The sequence below is a fragment of the Salmo trutta genome, chromosome 6 (genome assembly GCF_901001165.1).
Source record: "Salmo trutta chromosome 6, fSalTru1.1, whole genome shotgun sequence".
NCBI lineage: Eukaryota > Metazoa > Chordata > Actinopteri > Salmoniformes > Salmonidae > Salmo > Salmo trutta.
Window position 1 is genome coordinate 23,499,180 of NC_042962.1, and position 19,101 is coordinate 23,518,280.

Below are 19,101 nucleotides of genomic sequence, written 5' to 3' on the forward strand. Positions count from 1 at the left end.
TGTTTCCCTCTGGTTTCTTTTCACCCCAGAGACTCCCAATTGGAGATTTTGACTGTGAGTTATTTCACTTTTACATCTTGTTATCTTTGACAAGATTTTGTCATTCAAGATAAGTAAAAGACACACTGAGAGCAAAACAAAATGTTTGAAAAATGTCCTTGCTAAGTTGAGAAATACCTTGAAGTTTGCTTTTCAGTCTCCTATTATAACCATCATAAAATATGACTTTAGCCTACGTAAGCTATCAACAGATACATGTATAGCCTACGATATCAGACCATTCTTACCTGTAAAACACCAATCACACAGTTGAGTTTCATATAAATATTTATTGCAGAGGAGGTATTTTTATGTACATGCTATCACAATATAACACAATATAAATCTACCAAATATTCCCATATACGGATGCTATAAGCTTGTCATAGAGCAATAAGTATAACAAGCACATAATACAGTGGGTAATGGTACAGTATCACTCACTAAACAACTTGTAACAGTCCATAAAAGATACCGGTTTTTTTTGTTCTATCAAGGGCAGTGAAACATTGGTCCTACGAATTTCTTGATATCATGCAGAAGCCACGAGAGCAATAGTTACAACGTTACAGCATTGAGTAGTAGTAGTAGTGTTTCCCAATCAGTGACTTGGTTTGGTCACAAGAGAAGTCAGGTTAAATCAAACAAGCTTACGAACCGAAATCACCCATGGTTAAAAAGTAAAATCATGAGTTTGAAGAATAGTAACAGGACACAATATTCATGTTGAAAAGGTTACAGGTAACAATGGGTCTTAAGTCATCATTATGTTCAAGAACTGAAGTATGTAGGACATACTGCAACACAATGACCATTTCCAGAGAGACTGACAAAATAGACACAGATTGATACACTTTGTTACAAATCCATGAGCTGATTCAACTGCCACAACGTACTGATACACATATCATTGAAGGTTATATGTATCTAATGTGACTGTTAAGACCTGTGTGATGTTCATTTTTGTTATTGGTACTTAACAGCACTTTCACGCCATTTGAGAGGTATGAAGACACCCAATTATGAATGGTATAAAACATAATATCCTTTTAGCTTCGAGAGGTGTTTGTAGTGATCTTACAGTGGCTGAAATGACCAGGTATCATATCCTCAAGAGCCAATGGGTTCATCTTATTAGTGTTTGAGGGGATACTGTTGGCTAGGGGCAGGCTAGGTCCCTGGGATTGTCTGAAGTTGGCATTTAAGAGCAGATATTACAATATATGTGATGGTTGATATGATTAGTTCATAAATATCATCAAGGTCCATCAAACCATTACAATCAAACTAGGCAGGGTGACATTTCCTTTCAGACACTATTCCAGCTGCCCATTAAGCAAAGCCTGTGACAAATCTCAATCTCATGCTCTAAGGCTGATAGTCTGGGTTTGACGTATTTCAGACGTGGCCCCGTGAGGTCAATGGTAGATATAATTCTCTGTGGAGGGAGACAGAAGTAAGACACCACATCTAAATCATGTTTTATAGAGTCTGGCTGTGGAGTAGTTATATTCTGATATACTATGCCTGTTTGGTTGTTAAACAAAATCAAGTGAAATATTATAAAGAGATAATAAAAGCATAAACAATATTGTTTGAGAATTATTTTGCTTTTGAAAACAAGTTCAATCTACTTGTTCCGCGTGTTAAGTTACTGAGCAAAAATAAGATCATGTAAGAATTTGAATGAAGCAGAAATGTGATTACCTGATCGCATTCATGATCACATGTACAGGCATCATACCATACAGTAATCCATGCCAACTGTAACAAACAACTATGATAGCTGTACAGGAATCATTACCAATGACAACATTCAACGCAGTCCAAAATACCATCTAATTTATGAGTACACTGTTACATTAATGTTATATTGATATATTATTTTCATTATATTACTTTTCATCAGATGTTTCTAGAAACCAGAGTGGTTACTAAACTACAAGAAATTATTATTGTGATGTAGCTATTTTGTAACTCAGATATTCCTGTAAACGTTCATCTTTAATTGACGCATGAAAGCAAAATTATTTTTTGCTTGCTCAAAGAATTGAAGCTTTCGGAAACATTAGACATAAAGTGTGAATAATGAATAATACTTTTGAATATGAATAATGAAAACCAGGTGTGAATTTATTCTGCCAAGAATTTGTAGAGACAGTGTTAAGCAAAAGTCCTAGGACAATAAAACGAGCATTATACTTCAAACACTAGAAATATACTGTATGTATAAAAATGCTAAAACTATCACAAACACAGGTATATGTTCTATCCAGAAAGAGGAACAATTCGACACACATTAATGCCATAATGCCTCTCCCCATTGTATCATTTCAACTCTCAATGTGCTTTTGGGAATGCAAAAGCTTAAAGGATGAGCTAATGCTTTTCTAAAAGTGAAAAAAACATGCTGAAGTATTAATAACATAAATTAATTATTATTTGCTTCAGTTGACAAACCATTTGGATCCCACCCCTCTCGTTACCTCACTGTGCATGCTGTTTATATAATACACCTTCACAGAATGCTGAAGAACAATCCCTGTTCCACTCAGGACTTTATACAGACTGAAAGAAGACAGTTGTAGTTAGTTAGGCACATACAGTAATACATTTCTGCAGACTTGGAAGCATTAGACATTGCTGAAAATGAAAGGAAATCTAAAAACTCAGCAATTTAAACATGGATGTACACGTGGTGACTTGCTAGAACCATGAGGCTGAATAAAGTATGTGATGAAAAACATTTTCCCTAAGGTTTTCGCTAAAGTGCTATAAGCTGATTCCCTCACTAGCAGCGCCTTGGTTTGGGCACACAAAAGTTATTCAGTTGTTTGTCATGACACAATTCTTGTGAGTTCTTCCACTATTTTGTTAAAGATGTTCCCTATATCTTTGGCATTCTATTATTTGTTCAACAAGCCACTCTGACTTTAAACATAGACGTGGTAGTTCATGCTCAACAACTAGTACATTTCAGTTAATAAAACCTGCAGGAGAACATCTATTTACATAATATCGATTAACCTTGTATTCTAAGTGTGCCATGTTAGTGTGTGGAGGGCTTTTTATGACCGATTTAAAAGAAGATACATATAAAAAAAAAATGCAAATGTCCACTCATAAAACATTGCACATAAAGTGAATTGGAAGTTGCATAATTGTACGACTAAGATTTATCATTCAGAATACTCTGTAAGAATCTGGAATGCTTAATATGATTTTGTTGCTTTATTTTTGTAAGTTTATAAATTTTCACACAAAAAAAGACAAAACGGGGGAAAATATTGGAAAGGAAGGCAACTTGTGCAACTTGATATTTTCGTGGAAGTCACCATATTCATAGTAAAAGTCTATATTTGCGGACTCTAAAGTGGAAAACAATGTATACAACAACAACTACATTTTTAGTTGTCCATAAATGTTGATTTATGTCAGGCCTTTTTCCCTGCAGTACTGTCGTCAAAGTCCCAAGGACATACATCAGCCTTTTTCCCGCCACTTACAACCCCCCCTTTGGGATTTGGATTACTCTGTTTCGCTGCAGAAGTACCCTTGTCTGTTCCTTTTTTCTCTGATGCATCCTCATAATCCCACGGACAGACTTCAACCGGCTTCCCTTTAACTGCTCCAACATTTGCACTTCTCCGTTTTTCTACCATTGGCACTTCCTGACTACTCTCCACGTCCCAAGGGCACACCTCCGTCATTTTGGATTGGCTCATATGTTTCTCTGTGGATTTACTTTTGTCCTTGGCTTTCGCTCTAAAGTTGTCATCGTCAGTGTATTTTGCCTTCTCTTTCTCCTTCTCAAAAGTTCTTGTGAAAGGTGTGCCCTTCTTTTTGGAGGGGAATTCCTTTGTTTTGGAAACTGTAGTAGGACTAGGCGTTTTCTCAGAATTGGGAGATATCGCTGGGGTGCCATAATCCCAGGGACAGACGTCAACCTTTGTAACTGGCTGGAGGAGAGAGCTGCCTGGTGATTTGCAGGGTGGTTCTGACAGAGCACCTTTCCCTTTGCTCTCCACTAGAGTAGTACACTTGTTGTGCCTAGTCTTGTCAGGTGAACAAGCTACCTCAGCCATCTTGGCAGGCTCCTCTTCAAAGACCCAAGGGCATACGTCAACCTTCTTTTTAGAGCTCTCTGCTGCAGGTGGAGGCTGGTTAGACTGGATATTCTTTGCAGGTTGAGGAACCTGACTGGAGGATTGTGGCTTGGATCCCTCCACTGGGGCTTTGCTCTCACCTCCATCCTCCCAAGGGCATATGTCTGCTCGCTGGATGTCTTTAGAATGCCGGGAGCTTGTGGAGGACTGGTCACTACCTTTCTGCTTTTGCTGTTGGGGCTTGACCCCCTTGGTTCCATTTCCATGGACTGTGGTGGTTTCCTCGGGTGCTATGGAGACATGCTTCTGGACCTTGTTCTCAGAAGGTGTTGGCAGGTCCTCTACTTCCCAAGGACACACCTCTGTGAGGTCTTGTATTTCCTTGGCCTTCAATGGGTCGGAGCAGATGGATGGCTGGCTGCCACTCACCTGCTGCTTCATGATCCCAGTTTTCGCTGCAGTCTGCTTGTACTCCACCGACTGGCTACCGATCATGTGGGGATAGCAATCGTCTTCTGATTCTGGACTTTCCTTGGTTTCTTTAGCATTCTGTTGGACCTTCTTGCTGCTGTCTTCAACAGTCTGTGTCTTCCCTCCTGTCAAGCCCAAGGTCTTCTCTTTGGCGCTGGCGATGACGCTCAGTGACTTCTGTAGCATGGACGTTCTTGGGTGGATGGGCTTCTTGTCTTGTGTCAGGTTATGAGCACTGGCCGACTTGCAGACCAAGGGAACGTTCTCAGTCAATTCGCTCACAGCATCAATCTTCTCATTGGACTTCTTCTTGACCAGCTTTTTGCCCATCAGGGTGTCTATAAGGGATCCCTCAGTGGTCATAACCTCCATCTTGTCAGTAGCAGAGCTGCTGGAGTCCTCGCTCTGGTCGCGGACATGGTCGTAGCTACTGTGCGACTTCTTCAGGGTGAAGACCTTGCTCTTCAGGGACTCCTCTTTGGCAGGCTTCCCCAGATGAGAGGGGTCGAAGGGGTTCTTCCTCAAGACGCAGATGCTGTTGCGATTGCTCCCATGATCGCCCCCTTCCTTGTCTTCACGGCTGCACTGCCGGTGTACCGTCTCTGGGATCTCCGTAATGCGTCTCATCAAGGAACGACCCAGTCCCTTCTTGGAGCTGCGCTTCTTCTGTAGGTGAGGGTTGTTGGCCAACATCTTCTTCCTCTTGTAGATCTCCAACTGGGAGTACAGTTTCTTCAGCTCCTCCTGGACATTTATTGAAAACACATAATGACAAGAATAAGACAAAAAATAGTTATTAAAATGAATGAATATGACTACAACGGATCTGGGCCCGGTTTCCCGATAGCGATACAGTGTTTCAAGTGTTTTAACGATGCATCAATTGTATACAGAACATGCACATTTGAATTTGAAACACAAACAGTGCTTAAACTACGGACAGTGCTTCAACGATGTACTACAATGTATAACATGCTCTTTGACATAAATAAAAGACAGGTTTTGGACAGTATGAAAGATGCAATAGGCAGAAATCGCTCCGTCATTTCCTGGTTGCTAAAACTGTAATAGTTCATCTAATTTCAGTTTATGTGAAAAAACAAGCAGGCGTTGTATAGAGAATCATTGTACCATCTAAACTGCTGTGAAACATATTTTCCATAACCATTTTCTTTCAGCTGTTTAAAGTTGGTGTACAAAACCGAAAAGATGCAAAAATGAAACCTAAGCATGGGTAGCATACAAATAGCACGCATATAATAGATCTACCACTTCTTAGACTTGGTTTCAATGCGAATGACAGATCTATAACTCAACTTCTATGTGCATTTGGTCGGGTCGCCCAAAAAGGTTACATATTGCCGCTTTAAATAAGGAAACTGGAGTGTGCTTTATTGTTAGGTCTGAATAGCCTTGAGCAGTGGTCTTCAATTTAATGTATTGACTGCTCTCTCAAGCAGGATTTTAGATCTTATCTCTCGCTCTGATAAATAGACTTGGACAATGTGCTCAGGTCTTAGTCAAGAGAATTCTTTAACTCTAACAAACAAATGGAAACCTCTGCTCACGTTGATACGTTTTTCCCCAAAGACTGTTGCTAGACCTTACGTCTGCAAAAATCATTATTTTTGCCACAGTCAAAGGACAAGGATTCAAAACGTACTGCATCAACAAGGTTATGCAATTGAATGAGAGAATTTATTTAAAAAAATGGAAAGGGAAAGTTGCTCACCCGGATGTCCTCCGGATCCAGACTGTGTTCGCTCCAGGCTGATGTTATGCTGCTGTTGAGGTAAGATCCAGAGCGACCCATGTCCAATTCATCCTCATAGGCCTCAGAGGCAATATCATCTCTCATGTGAGTACCATGAAACAGAAACTGTAGTCGACAAAAAAGAGTGCAATGACTTAGTTTGATTTGGTTTCGATGTATAATAGCAAAGTAATGCTATGCTCAGAATGAGAGGTTTACCTTGGGGACAATCATTAGCCCCAGAGTGACAGTTACAGTCAGGTGGGTGTGAGCAAACCATAGTAGCAGCATCCAGTCTGGGTGGAGCTCAGGTGCAAGAGTAAACCTGTACAGAGAGAGAGAGAGAAAGAGAACAAGAGAGAGAGAAACAGTGAGAGAAATAGAGAGAGAAACAGAGAGATAAATAGAGAGAAAGAGAGAGAAAGAGAGAGAAATTTAGAAATAGAGAGCAAGAGAAAGAGAGCGAGAGAAAGTGAAATAGCAAGAGAGAACGAGAGAGAATGAGAGAGAGAGAGAGTGAAAGAGAATGAAAGAGAAAGAGAAAAATAGTGAGAGAAAGAGAAATAGCGAGAGAGAACGATAGACAGAGAGAGAGAATGAGAGAGAGAGAAAGATAAAGAGAGTGAATTAGTGAGTGTGAGAGAGAGAACGACAGAGAGAGAGAGAGAGCGAGAGAGAGAAAAAGAGAGAGATGGCAAGCAAAAAAAAAGGTTTTTAATTGAGTGTGAAAATGTACAAAAACAGAACTGTAATAAAAAACACATTACAAGACATACAGTAGGACCCGGTTCTATATTTAGCAGAGGTTGTGTTGGTTTACAGATGAGATTCCCATTTGAATAATGCTATGCAGAGTCATTAATCATAGAGCTCATTGAGAAATCCACAGAGGGTTGGCATCTGCCTCACTGACAGTTTGCAGAGAAGAAATTGGGCCTGTTAGTTACAGTACACAATGTCACCGTTAGCATGTTTTTATTCGATAGCTGATCCATACATGTAATATTTAATAGATTGTGGCAGGCAGTGTTATTTCTTTCTAGCTGTAAACCTAACCCATAACCAAAAATTAATTGGCAGGAACATTATAGCGTGACAGACAAAACTGCTGATTCTAAGCATCACACTAAACACATAATGCATGTTGCAGAATTGAAGTGAATGACAGTGGTTTTTGTGTACTGTATCAATAAGAAATGTATTTTTGTGCTGCAGTAAACCTCTCAGACACAGACAGCGTGAGAGACATAGACAGGATATAAGATGTTCATTTGAAACCAAACTCTGTCTGGGCGTGAACATATTTCATTCCACTGCTTGGAGTGGTTTATCCATGCTGATTACTGCCTCAGTAATCCATTTCCCATCAGGGAGATTGTCTTCACCTTGGATTGTTACAGTATAGGACACTGATTCGCTCTGATTTAGAAGAAGCAGCTTGTTAACTTCCCACTGGGCACACACTGGTTGAATCAACGTTGTTTCCATGTCATTTCAATGAAACGACGTGGAACCAACATAGAATAGAGGTTGAATTTATGTCTGTGTCCAGTGGGTTCCTTGCTGAACTGTATTAAAAAAGGCATTTTGAGGCAGCAACAAAATTGATTACAGATCCACTGCACATCTATTTTCGACTGACTTCTGGACTGACGATCAAGGAGAAAACATACTAACCGTTTCCAGAGTGACCAAAATGTAATAGTGGAATAGTGCTTTAATTACAGTAGCTAGTGTTGTAATTCAGCTTGGTCTCATTAGACATAACATAGTACATGTAAATCCGGGACACTGAAATGAGTGTGATACTGAATGTTAAGTTTGGTATGGTTACATAAGACAGAAGGTTACTTAAGGCAAAAACTACAACTTTTAAACTACTTAGCATGTTAGATAATCCTTCCCCTAACACTAACCTTTACCCTTTTAGCTAACCTTCACCTACCCCTAATCTTAAACATTTAACCAAACTCCTAACCTTAACCCTAACCCCTAACCAAGCTAACGTTAGCCCGCTAGCTAACATTAGCCACCTAGCTAACATTAGCCACAACAAATTTGAATTCGTGACATATCATACGTTTTTCAAATTCGTAACATATGGTACATTTAGCAAATTAGTAACATATTGTACGTTTAGCAAATTCGTAACATATCATACGAAATGGATGATGGATATCCACAAGTTAATACAAATCATACGAAATGTAACATATCATACTAAATGGAGTGTCCTCGGATTTACGTACAGAATAATACCAAATGCTCTGAGACCAGGTAGAGTGATAAGGAGGCATGTTCTGTCACACAGTAATTTAACCACTTGAAAGCCTACATCCCAGTAAATGGCATCCAGCAGGCTCATTACTTGGCAGGAGTTGGTAAATTGTTATTTAATGTACAGTTAAAGTTGTGGTAGCTAAAAACAATGAGGGGAGGCTAAGGTCTAGAGAGAACGGGTGGTACATTTTCAAGAGTGTTTCCCAAAACACCTCATTAAGAAAACATTCAATAAAATCCTCGGTAGAGCTTAGAGTAAATTTGTAAATAATCACAAAGAGTAAATAATCACAAATAATGATCTGAACACTTAGAACAGAGAGTTCGCTAATTGCCCCTACAGATGCCACAGGAAGTCTCCTTGACTTAACTGGCCACAGTGGGACCACATGCAGGTTCTATGAGTAACAGCCATAGATTGTGTTAGCTCTAACAAGCCCATGCGGTACTCCCTGGTGACAAGCTCTCAGCATTTCCTAAACAGACAAGACACATTTTTGCATTTACGTTGGGCCTCGTCTTGCTTTTAGCTGCTGAAACCATCCCAATGCCATAACAGAAGTCGAACGCCACCATAAACACACGCTGGCTGTCAGATTTCCAGCTACTACAGGTAGCCTAGCTCTTACAGTGTTGGGCCAGCAACTGAAAGGTCACTAGTTTAAATCCTTGAGCTGACAAGGCGAAAAATATGTTGATGTGCCCTTGAGCAATGCACTTAACCCTAATTGTTTCAGGGTTGCCGTTGATAATGGCTGGTATTGACCCCACTCTCCAAGGGTGTCTCAGGGGGAGTTGGGATATGCAAAAAACACATTTCCACAGAACAAATATAACAGACCGGTTAAAAGGTAAACCTCCATGCCTTCCCATCCTATTTGTGGCAAACATTGGCGGGGCAATTTTTCTGTCATTCCTGTTAACGTCTAACTGAAATGATGCTGCCAATAGCTCTGAATATCTATGGTGTGTCAAAACATAAATCATGTTGACGTGCCTAATGACTGAATAATCTGATGTAGCTGAGCTCTCAATAAGTAGGATTCCAACTGGGAATGGGTTTGGTGGTGTCAGCTGAAACGGCGCAACATCTAATTTAGGATGTCTAGTACTTGATACATAGGCTACACGGAAAGAAGAGGGTAGTCTTGGAGACGCATAGAGATACTAAACTTGTGGCTCATTGGATATCGTTGCAAATTGGTGGACAGCAATAGGCAAGGCAACAGTGAGTGACAAGAAAGTGTCAGATTGTTTACATATAAAACATATTAAAGTCCACGATGTGTAATATTCAATGCATATACTTATCTCTAAATATAGCTAAATATGACAAAAATAAACACACATCCACGCTGTCATATCTCTCCCCACCACAGGTTGGGATCTACCTAATAACATGGAAGATGGCAGACAGGACGAGCTCGTTGTGGAGGGCGATGGCCATGTAACGGGGCTCATGGAAGGCCGACGGCACCGTCCTCACGGTGTAGCACAGATACACTCCCCACAGCAGGAACAGGAACTCCGCTGTGGGACAAACATGAAGAAGGACATAGAGAACTTCAACACAATGGGAGCTATATAGCTACTGTAGGAAAGGCATTCAAGCGTAAATCAGCAGTAGCAATAATAAAAAAGCCCTTTCCCCTCCCCTGTTTCGGTAAAAAGCTGAGTTATGGAGCTGGAGAAACGTAACCACAGTCAAATTCATAGATAGAGCTATGGATGCAAGGACTGACATCCGTGCTATGAAAATGATAGTTTTAAGCATTTTTTGACACTGTATAGTGTTTGTTTATATGTACTTTGTTTACAAACATTGGAGTGAAACAAGCTTATAATTTGAGTTCTGGTGGGATACAACAGTTAACTAAACTCATGAGACATTGATAAGGTATATTCTTCAAAATGTGGCAACTGCTGATTGTCCTTTAAAATAGATAGATTGAATACTTGATATATACCCTGGGGGAAAGACATTAGAGTAACAACAAGCAATACATACACAAAGCCTGTGCATCATGCTTGGAATGCAAAGGAATGGGAGGTCTCACCCTTAAATGCTCCCCTCCTCACCTTAGCAGTATTACTATCAACATCGACCACCCATGCACTCCACAGTTGACTGATTTCATGGACTCAGGGCAATATAGATTGTCTAACACTGGCATGTTGAAAAATGACATGTTCAATAAATGCAATGAAAATGCAAACCTGCTCCTACTGGCTGTATTCTCTAGACACTCCATGACTTGTCCAAGGTTTTCTATATCTTCCCCAACCCGCCTTGTTTTCTGGGTGTAGCTTAGCCGGCTTGACAGCAATAAACGTCTGCCGTTCCCATGAATAGTTGTCACCATTATTTTAACATTCACGTTGCTTGTCTGCATGAATGGAAGTGCTCCAAGGTCTGACAGAGGCCTATAGTACGTGCCTTACACAGCAGGATAAACACTATTGAGTGCCATAGCTCACTCAAAATGCCATTTGTTATGTTTATCTAAGGACTAAGATCCATCAAGAGCTCTGACAGGCTGTAATCTACCATGGCCCTGGGTAGATATTTAGGTCTACATCAATAAACAACAACACAAAATGGCCGCCCTTTGTGTCCTACTGTATAGTTGAGTCGTTCCGCGAAATGAGTGCCTTTAGGGTAGTGTAACTCACCTTATTTTAACATTCTGTCATAACGATCACATATTCAACTTAATAAGTCAAATTAAAAAATGACTATAGTAAGTGTCTAATAAGTGCCAAATAAAGTCATAGGGTTGACCGTAACAGGGTTGATGATTTAATCTTAAATCAGCCATGAATCCCCTTGTTATAGAGGGAACGCAAGCTTGTTGTGTGCAACAGGGAGGGGCAATTGAATGTACAGCTTCACAAAAAAAATGCATGTGTTAAAACATTTCTAGTCTGTCTATCTATGGGTAACAGGGTTGATGTGTTATGCTCGGCCCGCTCAGTTTTTCACCACAAAACACAAGAAAATGTCCATAAAAGAGTTGAATCAGCTCACCTGCTTTTAGATTATGCTTTGACTATTACAGTGCCTTCAGAAAGTATTCCCACCCCTTAACTTTTTCCACATTTTGTTTTGTTACAAGGTGGGATTAAAATGGATTGAATTGTACTTTTTTTGTCAACGATATACATAGAATACTCTCTAATGTCAAAGTGGAAGAAAAATTGTTACATTTGTAAAAAAAATATATATATATATACACTACCGTTCAAAAGTTTGGGGTCACTTAGAAATGTCCTTGATTTTGAAATAAAAACACATTTTTTGTCCATTAAAATAACATCAAATACATTGTAGACATTGTTAAAGTTGTATTGTAGCTGGAAATGGCTGATTTTTAATGGAATATCTACATAGGCATACAGAGGCCCATTATCAGCAACCGTCACTCCTGTGTTCCAATTGCACATTGTGTTAGCTAATCCAAGTTGATCATTTTAAAAGGCTAATTGAGCATTAGAAAAACCTTTTGCAATTATGTTAGCACAGCTGAAAACTGTTGTCCTGATTAAAGAAGCAATACAACTGGCCTTCTTTAGTTGAGTATCTGGAGCATCAGCATTTGTGGGTTCGATTACAGGCTCAAAATGACCAGAAACAAAGAACTTTCTTCTGAAACTTGTCAGTCTATTCTTGTTCTGAGAAATTAAGGCTATTCCATGCGAGAAATTGCCAAGAAACGGAAGAGCTCGTACAACGCTGTGTACTACTCCCTTCACAGAACAGTGCAAACTGGCTCTAACTAGAATAGAAAGAAGAGTGGAGGCCCCGGTGCACAACTGTGCAAGAGAACAAGTACATTAGTGTCTAGTTTGAGAAACAGCCGCCTCACAAGTCCTCAACTGGCAGCTTCATTAAATAGTACCCGCAAACACCAGTCTCAACATCAACAGTGAAGAGGCGACTCCGGGATGTTGGCTTTCTAGGCAGAGTTGCAAAGAAAAAGCCATATCTCAGACTGGCCAATAAAAATAAAAGATTAAGATAGGCAAAAGAACACAGACACTGGACAGAGGAACTCTGCCTAGAAGGCCAGCATCCCGGAGTCGCCTGTTCACTGTTGTAGTTGAGACTATAAAATAAACACTAATATATCTTGAATACATAAGTATTCAACCCCCTGAGTTAATACATGTTAGAATCCCCTTTGGCAGCGATTACAGCTATGAGTCTTTCTGGGTAAGTCTAAGAGCTTTGCACACCTGGATTGTACAATATTTGCACATTATTCTTTTAAAATTTCTTCAAGCTCTGTCAAGTTCCTCTTGTCAAAAAGAATATCCCAAATGCCCCAGGGCAGTCATTGGGGACATTGCCTTGTGTAAGGTGCTGTCTTTCGAATGGGATATTAAACGGGTGTCCTGACTCTCTGTGGTCACTAAAGATCCCATGGCACTTATCATAAGAGTAGGGTTGTTAACCCCGGTGACCTGGCTAAATTCCCCCCTCTGGCCCTCATACCATCATGGCCAACTTATCGTCCCCAGCTTCCAATTGGCTCATTCATCCCCCTCCTCTCCCCTGTAACTATTCCCCACTTCGTTGCTGTAAAGGAAAATATGTTCAGTCAATTTACCTGCTAAAATAAGGGTTAAATAAAAACAATTAAGTTAATTTCTAGACACCATTTTCAAGTCCTGCCATAGATTTTCAAGCCACCAGGTTTGCACACATCTCAGGAGGGATTTTGTCCCACACCTCTTTGCAGATCTTCTCCAAGTCATTAAAGTTTCGAGGCTGACGTTTGGCAACTCGAACCTTCAGCTCCCTCCATAGATATTCTATGGGATTAAGGTCTGGAGACTGGCTAGGCCACTCCAGGACCTTAATGTGCTTCTTCTTGAGCCACTCCTTAGTTGCCTTGGCCGTGTGTTTTGGGTCATTGTCATGCTGGAACACCCATCCACGACCTATTTTCAATGCCCTGGCTGAGGGAAGGAGGTTCTCACCCAAGATTAGACGGTACATGGCCCCGTCCATCGTCCCTTTGATGCGGTGAAGTTGTCCTGTCCCCTTAGCAGAAAAACACCTCCAAAGCATAATGTTTCCACCTCCATGTTTGACGGTGGAGATGGTGTTCTTGGGGTCATAAGCAGCATTCCTCCTCCTCCAAACACGGCGAGTTGAGTTGATGTCAAAGAGCTCCATTTTGGTCTCATCTGACCACAACACTTTCACCAGTTGTCCTCTGAGTCATTCAGATGTTCATTGGCAAACTTCAGATGGACATGTATATGTATTCTTGAGCAGGGGGACCTTGCGGGTGCTGCAGGATATCAGTCCTTCACGTGTTACCGTAGTGTGTTACCAATTGTTTTCTTGGTGACTATGGTCCCAGCTGCCTTGAGATCATTGACAAGATCCTCCCGTGTAGTTCTGGGCTGATTCCTCACCGTTCTCATGATCATTGCAACTCCACGAAGTGAGATCTTGCATGGAGCCCCAGGCCGAGGGAGATTGACAGATCTTTTGTTTCTTCCATTTGCGAATAATCGCACCAAATGTTGTCACCTTCTCACCAAGCTTGTTGGCGATGGTCTTGTAGCCCATTCCAGCCTTGTGTAGGTCTACAATCTTGTCCCTGACATCCTTGGAGAGCTCTTTGGTCTTGGCCATGGTGGAGAGTTTGGAATCTGATTGATTGATTGCTTCTGTGGACAGGTGTCTTTTTTACAGTTAACAAGCTGCAGTTAGGAGCACTCCCTTTATTAAGAGTGTGCTCCTAATCTCAGCTCGTTACCTGTATAAAAGACACCTGGGAGCCAGAAATCTTTCTAATTGAGAGGGGGTCAAATACTTATTTCCCTCATTAAAATGCAAATCAATTTATAACATTTTTGACATGCGTTTTTCTGGATATTTTTGTTGTTATTCTGTCTCTCACTGTTCAAATAAACCTACCATTAAAATTATAGACTGATCCTTTCTTTGTCAGTGGGCAAATGTACAAAATCAGCAGGGGATCAAATACTTTTTTCCCCCACTGTATGTTGTGTTGGATTTGCCCCAAACATAATGCTTTGTATTCGAGACATAAAGTGCATTTCTTTGCCATGTTTTTTGCAGTTTTACTTCAATGCCTTATTACACACTTGGAATATTTTTATTCTGTACAAGTTATTTTTATTTTCACTCTGTTGTTTATGGTTAGTATCGTGGAGTAACTTCAATGTTGTTGATCCATCCTCAGCTTTCTCTTATCACAGCCATTAAACTCTGTCACTGTTGTAAAGTCACCATTTGGATCATGGTGAAATCCCTGAGCAGTTTCCTTCCTCTCCGGCAACTGAGGAAGAATGCCTGTCTTTGTAGTGACTGGGTGCATTGATACACCATCCGAAGTGTAATTAATACCTTCACCATGCTCAAAGGGATATTCAATGTCAGTATTTTTTTTTACCCATCTACTAATAGGTGCCCATCTTTGTGAGGTATTGGAAAACCTCCCTGGTCGTTGAATTTGTGTTTGAAATTCACTGCTCGACTGAGGGACCCTTCACTGTAGCTCAGTTGGTAGAGCATGGTGTTTACAACATCAGGGTTGTGGGTTTGATTCCCACGGGGGGCCAGCACAGGAAAAAAAATGTATGATATGTATGAAATGTATGCATTCACTACTGTAAGTCGCTCTGGATAAGAGCGTCTGCTAAATGACTAAAATGTAAAATGAATGAGGTAGTCATTCAAAAGCATGTTAAACAGCATTACTGCGCAAAGTCCAGGCAACTTATTATGTGACTTGTTAAGCACATTTTTACTCCTGAATTTAGGTTTGCCGTAAGAAAGAGGTTGAATACTTTTTGACTCAAGACATTTCAGCTTTTCATTTTTTTATATTTTTTTATATTTGTTAAAATGTAAAATAACATGATTCCACTTTTGACATTATGGGGTATTGTGTGTAGGCCAGTGACACACGATCTCATTTTAATCCATTTTAAATGCAGGCTTTAACCCAACAAAATGTGGGAAAAGTCAAGGGGTGGGAATACTTTCTGAAGGCACTGTAGATGTCATATCAAATCAAATTGTATTTGTCACATGCGCCGAATACAACAGGTGTATACCTTACTGTGAAATGCTTACAAGCCCTTAACCAACAATGCAGTTCAAGAAAGAGTGTTAATAAAACATTTATTAAATAAACTAAGGTAAAAAATTAATTGAATCAATCAAAAAGTAACCCAAGAAATGTACATAACAATAACGATGCTTTATACAGGGGGTACCGGTAGAGAGGGAATGTGCGGGGGTACAGGTTAGTCGAGGTAATTTGTAAAGTGAATATATGGGGGGGGGGGGGGGTCAATGTCAATAGTCTGGTTGGCAATTTGATTAGATGTTCAGCAGTCTTATGGCTTGGGGCTAGAAGCTGCTAAGGAGCCTTTTGGTCCAAGACTTGACAATCCAGTACCGCTTGCTGTGCGGTAGCAGAGAGAATTTGTGGGCCTTCCTATGACACCGCCTAGTATATATAGCCTAGATGTCAAGAAGCTTGGCCCCAGTGATGTACTAGGCCGTACGAACTACCCTCTGTAGTGCCTTAAGGCCAAAGGCCAATGTAATCAAAGGCCAATGTCAAATCAGATAATAACATATTATTAGTCACATGCACCGAATACAACAGTGAAATGCTTACTTACGAGCCCCTAACCAACAATGCGGTTTCAAAAAAATATTAATAAGAATAAGAAATAAAAGTAACAAGTAATAAAAGAGACTAAAGATGCCAAGCTTTTAGAGACAGGTGAGTGGACCAGATATACGTAATCAGATACGTCATCAGAGCGCGCAACAAAACATTGAACTGTCTACACTCGGTTTGCTGTTTGTATTAAAACATTTTCATTAAATCGATTTTAATCCGAACAAAAGTTTTGTTGCTAAGGATTCCACAACGCGGTTAGCCTTTATGGCTGGGACTGCAAGTTTGTGTTCCTTTTTTGCGTGGATTCCGCGAGTGCTAGCTGGCTGTACTACACCTGACGACACATGTCGTCGTCGTAGGAATGACTCATTGTTATCTTTTCGTAAAACAACTGGTTGCAGTAAAGAGCCAATCTGGATACTAAGGAGATCCTGAGGGAAATCGATGAGTACCAACAGCTTTACGCTATGGAGGAACAACATACTCCATCATGGAAAGATTCGACGACCTCACAAAATAACTTTAACCCGACAAAAAAAAGAAAAACAGATTAATCTACAGACACGGACAATTTACTTCCCATTGATGTAGAGGCTAGTGCTCTGGCTGGAATCCATGCAACACTGGAAAAGTTGTGTGAGGAGGTAGCAGGGCTGAGGGGGAGTTTGGAGTTCAGCCAGAGTGAAATTCTCATGCTCCAAAGAGAAAACAAGACACTCACAGCCAAGGTAAAAATCCCCGATTCCAACATGGATTGTCTACTCAGGGAAAACAGGGTGATGAAGGAGTCGCTACTAGACATACAAAGTCGTAGCATGCGTGAAAATCCAATAATCCAGAGGGCGCAATCAGAGAATTCATGCAATCCGCATTGAAACTTCCTATATAGACTGTTAGCAAGGTGGCTTTCCACCGAGTACACAGACTTGAAGCTCGGAGCAACAAGACCAAGGGTCCCCACCGATCATCGCACAATTTGAACACTACCAACAAAAGGAGCTGATCAAAAGCAGGGGAAGGGAGCTTAAATGACCAATTTCCAAGGGAGATAAACAAACGTTGTAAGAGACTGTATCCGGTACAAAGATAACAAAGGGAGAATGGTAGGCGTGCCTTTATCATTGTGGATAAACTCTTAATAGATGGACAGCTATTCCGAGACAGCTCCATAACACCGTGGCTGTACTAAATTCTACAGGGACTTCAGGTTACGAAAAAAGAAGAAGGTATGGGAACTGTAAAAATATCTGAACATTATGAAGTGGATATGAACACACACGTACTCAATTACATGCTTGCTTACACATACGGACTTATACATACACATACACACCTGATCACGCTCTCTTCTCTCACTCTCTCTTTCTCTCTTTTCTCTTCTCTTCTCTCCCTCTCTCTCTATTGTCGAGAACTGTTTTATAATTGAATGTGTTTATTGTTTGTCTGTCTTTTTTATGTACTTGTCTACAAGTTTATATATGTTTACAACAAACAAGGGGAAGATATCAGAATAGGGGCATTGGGGAATAATAACATATTGTACGGAATACATTTGTACTGTAGTGAAGCCGTCTCTAGAGTAATGCAAGGTCTCTTTCATGGCCATGTGAAACTTAAATTGCGTTGGAAATGCTGGGATGTGTTTTTCAATTATGTTAAAGGTAATTATGATACAACTATGATGGTGATACGATATGGATTACAATTATCATCATGAATATTAAGGCTATACGCACTACATGTTACACACATAGACACTCAACCATGCAAATTGGCAGTTATTATTTATTTAGACATCACACATTATAGTCTTATACAGACATCGTACACACTCACTATATCATATCCAATATCATACACATAAACCTACTCAGATTTGCTACACACATAATATCTTGTCTCAATTTTCTAACATCTGTGGCATTGGCTCACAGGCAAACAGGCAAGGGAATAAAACAAATATTGCTAGAACCTATTTCTTGAATTCTAAATATCAGACATTTGAAAGCTCTAGTTTTGACCTTCATAATACCTCTGATGGCAGTAACTTTACAAGCACTAATTATGGTAAGTAGGACTGAATTTTATTTATAAATGCCTGGATTTTTTTCAATTTCGGTAATTCTCTTATAAAATGGGTAAATATAATGTATAGCAACCCCAGGAGTAAAATAGTAAATAACGGCTACTTCTCAGAGAGTTTGATATTGTCAAGAGGAGTTAAACAAGGGTGTCCGCTGTCACCATATCTATTCGTTATGGCCATCGAAATGCTAGCTATTATAATCAGATCCAATAACAATAATCAGATCCAGTAACATTAGAGGATTAGAAATCAAAGGCTTAAAAACAAAGGTGTCCATGTATGCCGATGACTCAAGTTTTATATTAAGTCCTCAAGCTAGCAATGTCTCATTGAAGATCTAGATAACTTTTCTGTACTCTCTGGACTAAAACCTAATTATAAGTGTACAATATTATGTATTGGAACCTTAAAAAATACAACTTTTACATTACCCTGCAGTTTACCTATAAAATGGCCTGATGGTGAAGTAGACATACTCTGTATTCATATCACAAAATATATAAATAAGCTCTCAAAAATTAATTTCAATAGAAAACGTGTAAAAATAGACAAGATCCTGCAACCATGGAGAAGTAAATACCTAACTATTAATGGAAAAATTGCCATGATTAACTCCTTAGTCATATCTCAGTTTACTCACTTACTTACGGCGCTGCCTACTCCTGATGATTCGTTTTTTTAAAT

At 39.9% G+C, this 19,101-nt stretch overlaps 1 protein-coding gene across 1 annotated transcript in view; it reads right to left on the reverse strand.

The window, feature by feature from the left end:
• Positions 1–309: 309 nt before the first annotated feature.
• Positions 310–19,101, reverse strand: part of gpr158a (G protein-coupled receptor 158a) — a 105,591-nt gene continuing 86,799 nt past the window's right edge. The window contains exons 8-11 of the mRNA XM_029755823.1: positions 10,041–10,179; positions 6,589–6,694; positions 6,349–6,495; positions 310–5,360 (exon numbers count right to left, since the gene is read on the reverse strand). Of these exons, the coding sequence (XP_029611683.1) occupies positions 3,474–5,360; positions 6,349–6,495; positions 6,589–6,694; positions 10,041–10,179 (2,279 nt within the window). The 3' untranslated portion in view covers positions 310–3,473. The remainder of the gene's footprint in view (positions 5,361–6,348; positions 6,496–6,588; positions 6,695–10,040; positions 10,180–19,101) is intronic.